The 13210-nt window shown below is 36.1% G+C and overlaps 1 protein-coding gene across 2 annotated transcripts in view; it reads right to left on the reverse strand.

The window, feature by feature from the left end:
• Positions 1-409: 409 nt before the first annotated feature.
• VAPA (VAMP associated protein A) overlaps positions 410-13210 on the reverse strand; it is a 45385-nt gene continuing 32584 nt past the window's right edge. The window contains exons 5-7 of one of the 2 annotated variants that reach the window (XM_025931469.2): positions 9030-9164; positions 4322-4495; positions 410-1194 (exon numbers count right to left, since the gene is read on the reverse strand). In XM_025931469.2, coding sequence (XP_025787254.1) covers positions 1036-1194; positions 4322-4495; positions 9030-9164 — 468 coding nt within the window. In that variant the 3' untranslated portion in view covers positions 410-1035. The remainder of the gene's footprint in view (positions 1195-4321; positions 4496-9029; positions 9165-13210) is intronic. The other variant, XM_025931470.2, reaches the window with a different exon arrangement.

Raw genomic sequence — 13210 nt, forward strand, 5'->3', positions numbered from 1 at the left:
ATAAAAGTAATTATTAGGCTGGTTAAAAAGCACTTGACGAGAACCACGAAGAATTAGTCTTCCTTGAGAAGACACTAGAAGAAACTGTTAAGAATGGGATAAATCAAATGCAACAGAGCCACAAGGCACATACATATAAACTGACTAAAATTACAGTATTTTTATTCTCATGGGTTTCCTTATTTTATATTATCTTGAAGACAAACTGATTGTAATCTTCCAAAATACCAAAAGTAGCTTGAAATGTTATCAATTCCTTTCCTTAACAGAATGAGGACTTTTAACTACAAATACTGTAATATATGAAAGGGTTTCAATACAAGATAAAATTATGCATCATAAACTTCAAATTACCACACAGTGGACTCCCTGGTATCCCCACCTAATGACACGACACACAAACAAGCTATCGAGCAAGAATCTGTTAACAGTTTTATTTTTTTTTATGTTAAATACCATGGGACAGGATTGTAAGGATGAAAAACTCAGTCAACAACTGCCTCACAAGGGATAAGAAAAATTCTGCCATGATATTAGCAAAGGTAAAGGAGAAAATTTACACTGTAAGAGGCACCATTTCCCCACAGAATACCTCTTGGCATTTCCTGAATGAGTGGGATTAGCAATCTAAATAAATCATATTTCAAGAGGTAACAGCAACAGATAAAATTTAAAGGGATTATTAAAATAACATTTACAAGACTCTGAACAATTCTTGAACTCTTATTAAAACCACAAAGAAAGAACAATTCTTTATTTATGAATTTCATAAAGGACTGAATGTGCAACTGACATCTGCTAGTGATGATCTGGTAATATACAATTTGTCCAGGAGCCGAACAGTTTGTTTTATTGTGTTTTCTAACCGTAAGAGATCATTAAAGGCAAAGCCTATATGACGCTGTATACACAAAAAAAAAAAAAAAAAAAAAAAAGAATGGTCACCGTGGGCCATACTACCAGTGAAATGGTAGGTAAACAAATCTTTTTCTGGTCAAGAGAAAAAAAAAGAAATAGCACTCTGCATGCTTCACTCTACAAGATGAACTTCCCTAGAAAGAACCCGATGAAAATGGCTGCAATTACGACAAGAAGGGAAGGAAGAGGACTGGCGACATTATCTCTGAAGGATGCAGCTGAGGTGGATCCAGGTTTATCCGAATGTGCTACCTTTCTGAGCCTTAAGCCTTCATCCTAGAAAAAAACATACGCACAAAAAGAAGTTTTAAAAACAAGTATGCACACGGTAAAACTGCCGAACTAAAAATCTATGGGCAGAAAGCAGATCAGTGTGCACATGGCTGGGATGGGAACAGGGATTAACCACACTAACCAGCATTAAGAAGACTTTCTAGGGTGATTTTAAAAACCAGAGCTGAAAATTGTACTCCTAACAAACTGAAAAATCAGGTGCAGCTATATTTATACAGAAGGAAAACACCCTGCTAAAATGTACTAATACAAGTAAGGAAGAGTTCTGTGCATGCACTGATTTGGGTGGTGGCCCATAGTATTTTTACACTGGTTACCAAAGACCACCGGGAACAAAGCTGTGGTGTGACAGGTTTATGGACACACTGCAACCAGGGCATCCACACAGCAGAGGCACAGGGACTATCTGGCCAAAAAGAAAAGGCAGGATTTTACAAGATTTGGAGGAAGAGGGAATTTCAGGATAAAACTTAAGTAACAAGTGTTTTGATAAACTCAAAGCAGGAGGCCCCTGTGTCAGCACTGGGTCTTGACTACAAAGGAGACACCAAATCCTGCTTCCTCGGAAACAACAAACTACAACAGCTACGGAATGTTGTACACAGAACCCACCCCCTCTTTTGACACCGTGCCCCTAGATCTGGAGAGAAAGGCTGCTTCTCTGTGTCAAAGTGACTCAGATCCTCTAGACAAGAGTGGGTCGCTTGGTTCTTACTGGTATGATTTCACACAGCAATGTTTTCTAACAGTATGATTTTAAGGGACAAGGTTTCTCAGTAAGAAAGCAGAAGTCACTCAAAGTAGGAAGTTGTTAGGAGGACCCTTTACCGGCCACAGTGTGACCTTGGGAAAAATACTGATACCTGTTACCTAGGCAACTGACTTTATCTGTGTCCATCATCCCAGCCAGATGAATGACAGGGCAGATTTTTACTTCCTTAGTGCAAGCTAATTTTTCTTTTCTCACATTGATTCCTCTAGTATGCTTACTAATACCAAGTAAAAGAGTCCACCTCAGCTCATATACTGTTTTACGGGCAATTAGTAGATTCTCTGAGGGTTTGTGGGATTTTTTTTTAGTCTTATGTTCATTAGTCCTGTGTGAAGAGAACAATGATTCTCAAACCTGGCATGAACTTTAGAGAATCCTCCTAGTGATTCTGATTTCCTAGGTCTGGGGAGGGCCTAGACATACGTATTTTTAAAAAGCGCTAAGAGATTCAGATGCACAGCCTGGATTAAGAACCATAGGCCTAGAGAGATAAAAAGGAACAGTGATCAGACATGTTCAAGAAAGTTAATCTGCCAACAAATTATCATGGGCCTTATGTATGAAATGTTAAAGGGCCTGTAACTGATTCTATAAGCCAATGGTCTTCAAGTTCTTTTGTTTCACCTTTTAAACAGCAGAATGCTTTTTCAAATAACATCTCCTACAGAACATCAGCCTATAAAGAGAGACCAGCACCCAAATCTCACTCACCTCTCTCCCCGTCTACTCTTCCTATTTTCCAGCCCTGCCCTACTTATGCTATTCTTACTATTTCCACTTCTCCCCTCCCGCAAAGAGAGGAACAAATGTACTGAGTATGCTAAGGAGCACATCTTTCATCAAAGAAGAGAACTGTGCCACGGAAGTCATGGCAGATAAAATAAAGGTAACGAAAACAGCATCCTTAAAAATCTATGGTGTGTAGATCTAGGTGTGAAATGAAGATAATCTTTCCACTATACAGAGAGGTGCTGGGGGCCCCCGAGGGGTACTGTGAAACAGGAAGAGATAGACAATTATTTCAGCACAGATCAATTCAAGATACAGTGCTTCTGATCCAGAGTACATATAGTTCTATATACATCTAACAGATGGAATAATCAAATGTAGATTAAGTCCCTTCATTTAGCTTATTTATTACTTCTATACATTTTTGTATCATCTACTTTTGATACAAAAAGCTTCAAAGCCTAAAAAGGTAATTTAAAAGTATTCACGTCTTGAAATAAGTAATTATTTTTCAAAGGCGTATTATTAATACACTCCACACATATTCAAATTAGTCCTCATTCACCAGTTCATCCATTTATTCATATATATGAATGACTACTGTATGCATGTTCTATGAATGCAAAGATGAATGAGTACAGTCCTTGCCCCCAAAAGCACTACCGCCCACTAGAGGGAGAAAGACCTCCAACAAACAGGAACAGTAACTTGACAGAGTCTTCAGGGAAACAAAGGAGACAGCATTCCAAAACCGTGTTTCTTGTCTTCTAAGGGGAAGAAAGTCCTAGAAAAGGTTATACTGAAAAGATGACAAGAACCGAGTACCAAAAGACAAGAGCACGTGTATGAAAATGCCGGTCAGGGCAGAACAGGATTTCAGGGCATTCCAGTCAGAAGGAAAAATTTGAGAAAGCAAAAAAGAGATCATAATCAGAGAGGCTTCTTCAGGATACTCTAGTCCAACGCTGTCCAATACAAACATAATCTGAGCTTCAAATGTGAGCCACTTACATACTTTTACATTTTCTAACAACACGTTGAAAAGGTAAAAAGAAAATGGTTAAATGAATTTTAATAATAAAATGCAATCCAACAGAACCAAAATTCAATCCAATATACTCCATTTTATTCAATCCCATATAACCAAAATACTATTTCAATAAATAACAATATAAAAAAGATCTATTTTACTTTTCTGTACTAAGTCGAATAAATCAAGGAGTATTTTACACTCCCAACGTGTGTCAATTCAAACCCCATTTCAAGTGCTGAACAGCCTCCTATGTCCCTACTTTGTGGGGCAGCACCATTTCAGGCGCTTCACATGACTAGGGCGTATGTGAAGGAAGTTACTAACAAGAGAGGAAGCTTAATGCCACAGGCCAGATCACAAATAACTAAGACATCTAGTAGGGAAGGAACCTGCAGGCAATGAGAAGCCATGGTAAAACTGTAAAAGAGGCCAGAGTAGGAAGCAAAGACATAATCAAATTGGAAAAAAAGAACTGACCAAGGATAAGTTTAAAAACGGACAGATAAAATGACCTAATAATATTCACATATCCTATGCCTTCATTTAACCCAACTTATTTTCAAAAAGCAACTTACTCTCAGGTGTCGATTTTCTTCTGATAGTTTCATCATTTCTCCCTGAAGTCTTTTACATTCTTCCATGAGTTTCCTTGTTTCAGTATCATTGAGTGAAACACTATGCGGTTTTGGCATGGGTCCATCTTGTTTAGAGGCATTCAGTGGAACAGTTTTGCTGGGTTCCAGATCATTCTGTATCACAAAGACAGTGGGACTTTTTTAACTAACCAAATCTCCTTAGAGATTTTTAACAAATAAATACAAGTTGAAACTCCACACTTTTTCAAAAAAATTATTTAAATGCAAATTTTTGAGGTTGTGATTCCATTAATACAAAATTTTTTTTAATTCCAAACATTACAGTCATCTGTGAACAATTTTTAGAAGGACTAAATCAATAAAGGTCGGCAGTTAGAGAAGTCAAAATAAGCAGCCCACTCCCTCCTCTAGTCCCCAAACCCTCTGCACTTACCTCTACCATAGCACCTATCATATATTATAATAATGTATTTTTGATGTTCTTTCCTACAACACTTCAAAGGCTAGGAGAGCAAGAATCATTTCTCTTTGCATTTACCCCTAAACCCAGCACTGTGGCCAAGAGTGGTTATTCAATGAAAGTATGCTGACTGACGCCAACCAAAATCCAAATATGAAGGTCATTTTTAGTGCTCTGATTCTGCAATTCAAATGAGATTCCGGGGGGGGGGGGGGGGGGGGACATTATCGTAATAATTCCAATAAAATTAGGAGACTACCTAAGAAAAACATTTAAAAGAAAACCTAACTTCTATTAATGGGAAAAATAACTGAAGGATATAAACACTAGAGGGGAGATAATGAACACAAACATATCATGGGGAAAAAAAGAGAAGGGGAGTTAAACGTAAATGATTCTTTCAAATCATTTTGAACACTGTTTGCTTTAACTCATGAAACTTAATATGGAATCACCATAGCACTCAGACAGCTTTAAAACTGTGAGCCCCAAAATTGTCATTCTTACCAGCTTACCCAATACAGGTAAACATCTAGGGCAGTGCCTAATTAAGTAAGCGTTCCTGAGCCTGCGGTCTAACGTGCCTCAATATCCTTTGCCCTTATGTCATGTATACCATCACACACACATCTTAACAGTTATTAGTGCACTGAATCATCTCTTTAACTAAAATTTTACTTGCTAGAAATTTAACATGTTAGATTTTAAAAATTGTTTTATTCAGATATAAGCTCTAAAAACACACTTCAACTTTATGGCATTCCACAGTCCTAAGATTTAATTATAGGTTATACACCTATCACACCATCCCAGGTTCCAAATTTATATTAAATGTAAATAGTTGTTTGTTCAAGGGGCAAAACTAGTATTTCTTATGAAGGGGATGTGATTTGATCACTATCCCTAAATCCATTAAAAATTAATAATGTTATAATGAGGTTCCAATGTACAACACCACATTATCTGACCCGTCAACACTCAAGAGTTTTATATTTTCCTTCAGAAACTTCTCAGGCTGTGATGGGTTTCTAAGAAGCCTACTTCCAATTTCCTCCTCTGAGTTTTTCTCTTGCTAGCTTTCTTGTTCTTCACCCTATCCTCCCTTGTCCCTCTCTAGTATTAAAAATCTGTTATCAGATCTATCTTCTCTCCACCAATCTTCTTACTCTTTCCCTTAACAGTAATTAGAATTCATTTCAAAATGACTTTTCAAGTATGCTCCAATTCCAACCTAGAACAAGTCCAAATTCTGAAAATAAGGGCAGTTCACTGCCTTCCTCTATAAAGATGAAACCAACAGTCAATACTACGGCAACTAAAGAATCCTCAGGTTCTAAGAATTTGGAAAAAAATAGACTCATACCAGAATGTTGACTAAAAATTAAGAGGAGATACATGAGGCCAATAAGAGAAAAAAATTAAAATGTAGAATCCTCAAAATCTTCACAACTGGCTTTTTTATTTTTAAATAAATTCTTTAAATTCCAGAAAATTTAGAATTAGGGAAGGAGAGGAAACTACCAATCTCATCAACTAGCCCAACTATTATTTAAATAGTATCTTCCAGGGGCGCCTGGGTGGCTCAGTCAGTTGAGGATCCGACTTCGGCTCAGGTCATGACCTCACAGTTCATGGGTTTGAGCCCCACATCAGGTTCTCTGCTGACAGCTTGCTCAGAGCCTGCAGCCTGCTTCGGATTCTGTGTCTCCCTCTCTCTCTCTCTGCCCCTCCCCTGCTCGTGCTCTGTCTCTGTCTCTCAAAAATAAATAAATGTTAAAAAAAAAAATTCAAATAGTATCTTCCAATATTTTCTCATATGCACATTTTATAAAACCAGCATGCACTGTAACATTTTTATCGTTATCCATTTATATGTATATGTTTTATCATTTTAAATGACATGGTGAAATTAATTACTCTATTCTGTGCCTAACTAAAATTACTTAGGATGCCTGGGTGGTTCAGTCAGTTAAGCCTCCAACTCTTTGAGTTCAGCTCAGGTCACTATCTCAAGGTCATGAAATGGAGCCCATGGAGCTCCATGCTCAGTGTGGGGCCGGCTTGATATTCTCTCTTTCCCTCTGCCCCTCCCCGGCTTGTGTGTACATGTGTGCACACTCTCTCAAAAAATAATAAATAAATAAACATCTCACTCTTGTTACACATTTGATGGGTAGCTTCCCTCTCTCCAGCATTTTAAATAACATGTCAACAAATATCTCTCATGGTTGGTAGAATTTGATTTTTCTTTTTCACTGAAATTTTTCTTAATGTTATACTGCTTTTATAACAAAAGGAAAATGTCATAACCAATTTGTGGAGCATAAACATATACAACACAAAGGATACAGTGAAGCTTAAACACATTTTCAACAGTGAATCAAGTAAGACATAAAACAAGTTACTTGGAGTACACTTCCACCAGATACTATTATTTAGGCCCCCTACAAACCAGTCAACATACGTAGCAGATGCAATGAAATCTAATTTATTTGTGTATATTTAAAGTATAAGCATATATAACCTAACTTAATTGGGAGTTTAAAAAAAAAAAAAAAGACAGGGAGTTGGGCAGGGGGCTGAGTCATTCATGTAGCAACCATCTGAAGAGCCTGATGGGAACACTAAGGCTGCTGGGACTTTAAGTATATACTTCCATTCAGGAGCTCCATTAGTGAGGTTTGGCTCCAGGAAAACAGCTCATTCCTTGAGAGTTGCTTCAGAAACTGGTCCAGAAAGAGGAGACTGGTTGCTCTGAGAACCATGAAACAAGCACACTAGAAGGATTCAACATGCTGTGACTCTTAGGAAACTTGATGAATAGTAACAGTATATGAACATTATATTTAACACTGCAAACTAGAATAAATGGGAAGGTCACATGGTATCAAGTAAGACAAGAAACTATGCCATATCTTGTACATTTTCCACTATTTTAGATTATTGAGCCTCTCTGCATTAATCCCTTTCCATCCATGTATTATAGAATTCATTTCCGTATTCCTTTTTAACAACCTTCAGAATTTCAATTCTAATATTTTAAATTATTCCTGTTAGAGGTAATCAGAAAAAGAGTGCAAGGGACTGGAAACAGAAGGGGAAAAGTAAAATAGAAGGCAAAACAGGTGTTTGCAAGTGAAGCCCTGAGAAGGACAAAGGAGCTAAAGAATTTAACTACAGGGTTACGTTCTTGTGAGTATTAGCAGTTAAGGGGTATAAATGTACACAAAGGGAATTAAAAGACTAACATTAACAGCTATGGCATGAAACTGTCAGAGGCATAATTAAGGCCTTAACCTGGGAAGAGAGAGTATTTGAATAACAAGGTTACTGAAGACTTATTTTCACTCTAAAAAACCAATTTACTATTTCTGTAGAATCATGATTCCCAGAAATAAGTAACTAAAATCACAAAATCAATAAAGTATTAGACATTTAGATAAAGGATCAAATTTTTAAGCCTTAGTATACATATTCTCTGCAAAGCCAAATCAAAGTATAACCAACCTGTTCAAACTATGGGGTTCCTGAAGTTTCTAGCAAGCAAACAACGGTAAAGAGAATCATATAGCAACCATTACACCACCCAAAGTCACCATGTATCTTATTGACGTGCTGTCATCTTACTTGAGTGAATGTTAACTGCACACACACACACATACAAACACACACGTTCAACTATGACCTAAGATATTTAGGGTTTAACCACAAATCCTCCTACCATGGGTACTGTAAATAACTAACAATAACAGTTAAAGAGAGGTTACCATTATTCGTGTTTGATAACAAAATATAAAATAGTAATTTTATTTATCTTTTTTAAAAATATATATGACAAAATACTTGCCTGGATAGCAACATTTGCCAGCTCCTACCTTTACTGCTCATCTATTCAAATAAACTCCTAACTCCTTTTTTAGAGAATGAGCCCCAAATCTCAATCAAAGAAAAAATTATACCAACTTCATAATAATGTTCAACTTCCATTTGTCCTGCTCACTACTGAGATTTTATTAAGTATTCAATTTGCTTTTTTAGAACAGAGAATAGTTTCGGTGCATGATTTTCAAGCAATTTGTGGTTCTATTGTATTTTTAAACATGGCTAAAATGTCAATTCTATCTGCTTCACATAATACACTCAATACCATATACGTGCTAGGGAACTACATTAACGTAACCAGTAACACTAGCAGACTCCTATAGCTGTTAGCTCCCTAAAACAAACCTTCTGCTTCTCCTGTTTGAACACACTGAGTCCCCTGGGGTCATTCTTCGTATTATAACTGGCAGGTGTTGGAACTGTGTTGTTGATGCTGCTCATTGAAGCGACAGCCGGAGCAGTCCCTGGTGGAGTTATACCCTGAGGTAGCATGGGAAACATATTCTCAGATTCACAAACTGACTTCTCCTGCATGGTACTGGGAATGACTAACAGAGAAATCATTAGGCTCTTAAACATTCACATTTTGTTCTATAAAAATATATTATGCATTAAGATAGAACACTAATAATAACTATGTTAAAGCAAAAAATACAAAAGTTTCTGAACTAGCTTTTTATAGTATTTCCCAAAGAAAATTACGTAAGATCAATTTGCATTATACTAATTAAATGTATAATCCTTATTCAATTTATGCTCGCCTCATGTTGTCCTAAAATGAATACCTTCTAATTTTGCACTCTTAATTTTCATTGCTAATCAATCCTTGTCAATATTTGAAAAACAAGCACTTGATATTTTCTTACCTTTGGTGACACTCAGCCTGAACAATTTTAAATTAAATGAATTTTTCCCCTTGAGGTTCATAAAATTTATTTTATAAACTTGTCCTGTACTCAACACCCACCCACACACCCACACACCCACACACACACACACACACCCTTCCAAGGACCAATAAACAAACTTAAGGATGCACCTAACATTCCGGTTTACCAGTATCTCCATAGTTTTATTCCTATTTTCTCAAATTCCTTTAATATAGATGAAAATAATATGATACCAAAAAGTTGAAACACACTCATAAATAATACTTATTGACATCTAGAGATCACTGTAAAGGACTATGAGAACTCCATCTCACTTAATAATGCAGTCCCCAATCTGTTCTTTGTCTCAATACAAAACAATGTATATTTAATCATAAAATATCTTTATATAGAAGACCACAGAAAATCCTTGTTCTTGACAATCCATTAGTTTTCATTAAGATAAACTGATATTTTTTCCTAGAAAATATGTCATTAATGTATATTAAATGGAGGGCATAAATGAAATGCAATACATTTAGGAAATCTGGCAAACATCAAGAATAATTGGAGGCCTCAAAATAAACCAAAAAAAATTTTTAACTGAACACAAAGAATTAGATAGGTGATAAAACATCACAAATAACAAGCTAATTAAAACCACATTCAATCATGAAAAAAAACACTTCCACTAAATAAACACTAGATTTCATAATACACAGTTGATAATAACTAAAAAGAGCTAATAATTCAAGAACCCAACTTTGTAAAATATAAAATAGTCAACACTTTAGTATCCTCTGCCTCCTCCAGCTGTCAACAACTCAGGGAACATGCTGAATGGCTCCTGTGCTGAACACAACTCAACTCAAAGACTTTCTGCCATTAATTTACTGAAATATATCCAAAGACCTGCATTCCCTAAAACTAGGATGACCACAAATTTTAGCACACTTAAGGACAGTGTTAGTTAATGCTTGCTGTCCTGGAATAATTATTAGTAGCACCTTCATTTACGACAAAAAGGTTCCTGAAATCCTAGGTCACTCCATCTATGATGCAGATCAAAGAACTATGTCCCAAAAAGAAGCCCACTCTAATGATGGCTCAAATAAATTAGAACTGTTTTGTCAAGAAATGATTTCTTTAAATTACAAAAATTTTAACAACAAGAACCCAAGCACTATACACTTCTAAAGCCGGTACCTTTCTTACCACAGAACTTCAGTCTTTTTTTTTTATATATTCAGTATCAAGGTCCTACAAACCTAAAGAAATCAACAAAATAGTAACACTTCCTTTTCCACTATTCTTAGAACATGTATATGCCTTAAAACTAACAGCAAACCTAAAAGATCCAGATCCTCAAACAGGTAAGGTTCACTTACATAATGTAATTAAATGCCCATCTACTCCTTTTGGGAGCAAGATGGGTAAGGTGCTGGGAGCACAATGGGAAAGTGGGATGGGGTGGTTAATGTAAGATACACTGACTCAACATCAGAGTTTGAAACCTGCTATCTACAGGATAGCAACTTGGAGAAGACAGCATCAGCAACTCTGACAGCTACTGTGTTATCTGCTTTGTGGATACTAACCAAATTCTTCTGAGTTGACTACTAAAGATCAAAAATGCCAATGATCAACGCTTTAAATGTGTAAGGGACCACTAAGTGGATATACATCTCAACTGCTGTGACCAGTAAATAAGGCTAAATACAAAGTACATATGTCACCCTTAAAGAAAGTATATTAAAGCTGAAGTTGTCACCAACAACTTAGTTAATTTAGTTAAAAACTAAACTGAGGGGCGCCTGGGTGGCTCAGTCGGTTAAGCGGCCGACTTCAGCCAGGTCACGATCTCGCAGTCCGTGAGTTCGAGCCCCGCGTCGGGCTCTGTGCTGACAGCTCAGAGCCTGGAGCCTGTTTCAGATTCTGTGTCTCCCTCTCTCTGACCCTCCCCCGTTCATGCTCTGTCTCTGTCTCAAAAATAAATAAATATTAAAAAAAAAAATTTTAAAAAAAAATAAAAAAAAAACACTAAACTGAAATTCTGCTTAAATTAACATACTTTTTATAACATATTAATAAATTAAAAAAGAACAAAGGGCCAAATGATCAAGGAATTTACAGTGATCTTAACTATAAACTAAAAAATGTATTTGTACTCTTTTAAAAATATACATTACCTTTTAATGTTTATTTATTTTTGAGAGACAAAGAAACAGAGTGCAAGCAGGGAAGGGGCAGAGAGAGAGGGAGACACAGAATCTGAAGCAGGCTCCAGGCTCCGAGCTGCCAGCACAGAGCCCGACGTGGGACTCGAACACATGAACTGTGAGATCATGACATGAGCTGAAGCCAGACGCTCAACTGACTGAGACACCCAGACGCCCCCATAACATTTTTTAAATGTATTTTCCTTGAATAAGGGAGTGTCATCTTTAATCAATTTGTCAAAGTGAGGATTCAGCTTCATATAGCATTTTATCAATTTATTTGTAGTAAACTAACAAACTTTGTCTAAGTATAACACCACTGAATAATGCCCTAATTTCCAGGGCTCAGACAGTTAAGCAACTGACTCTTGATTTAGCTCAGGTCATGATCTCATGGTCTGGAGGACTCAGCCCCACTGCTTGGGATTCTCTCTTTCCCTCTCTTTCTGCCTCTCCTTTGCTCGCACGCACAGGCACATATTCTCTCTCTCTCTCTCTCAAAATAAATAAACATTTAAAATAAGAAGAAGAATACCCTAATTTCCTAACAGCAAGCTTCACGCTAAACTGAAGGTAAATATACAGAAAAAGGGTGTTAAGTAATTTTGTAACTTTATCTATAATGCTAGAAAGAAGCTAGTGTGTCAAACATACTAAGGTATTTAAACAGGTTATAAACTTCATCTATAGACAATACTGACCTGGAAATGGCAAGACACAGTTATCAACATGAATAAAGTACTATAAAAAAAGGGTGTTTTACATGTATTTATATATTATTTATATATATTTATAAATATATATTTACATATATAAGATTTTCTCAATTGTTAAATATTACATATTATAGTTGTTATAATAAATAAACAAAAACTTTATACATAAAGTTATAATAAATAAGCAAAAACTATATACCAGATTTGGTTACTTTGAGGCTTCTTATTTTCTACAAAAGATGAGAAGCAGTATTAAACAGGTGAGTTGACAGAAAGTCACCTAACCACTCTGAAAGAACTTGGGGGTGTGCTTCTCAGGTTGTCCTTCTCAATAATGAAGATTTCTTGTAACATCTGCAGGTTAGTAGCACTACAAGAATGCATTTAAGCAGTAATAATCAGTGCTTCTCCAAAGCGTATTTTGCAGAACATCGATATTTATGAGAATTACATTACATTAAAAAACAAATTTTGGATTAACATATTTCCTTTATTCAGGACCCTTAATATGCATATGTGCAATGTGTTTATTGGGAGACATAGTACTTGCAGTATTTTTCCAAATTCACTGGACCACATAACCCTTTCAACCCAATACACTTTGGGAAATACTGCCTTATAAAACAACTGTGTTTCAGTCCATCTTTTTAAAACAAGCACATTACTCAATTAAGGCCACCTCTAGATAGTATAGATGCAATTTTTTTATACATTTGAAGTGT

This window comes from Puma concolor, chromosome D3 (genome assembly GCF_028749965.1).
Source record: "Puma concolor isolate L17-30 chromosome D3, mPumCon1.1.hap2, whole genome shotgun sequence".
Classification (NCBI taxonomy): domain Eukaryota; kingdom Metazoa; phylum Chordata; class Mammalia; order Carnivora; family Felidae; genus Puma; species Puma concolor.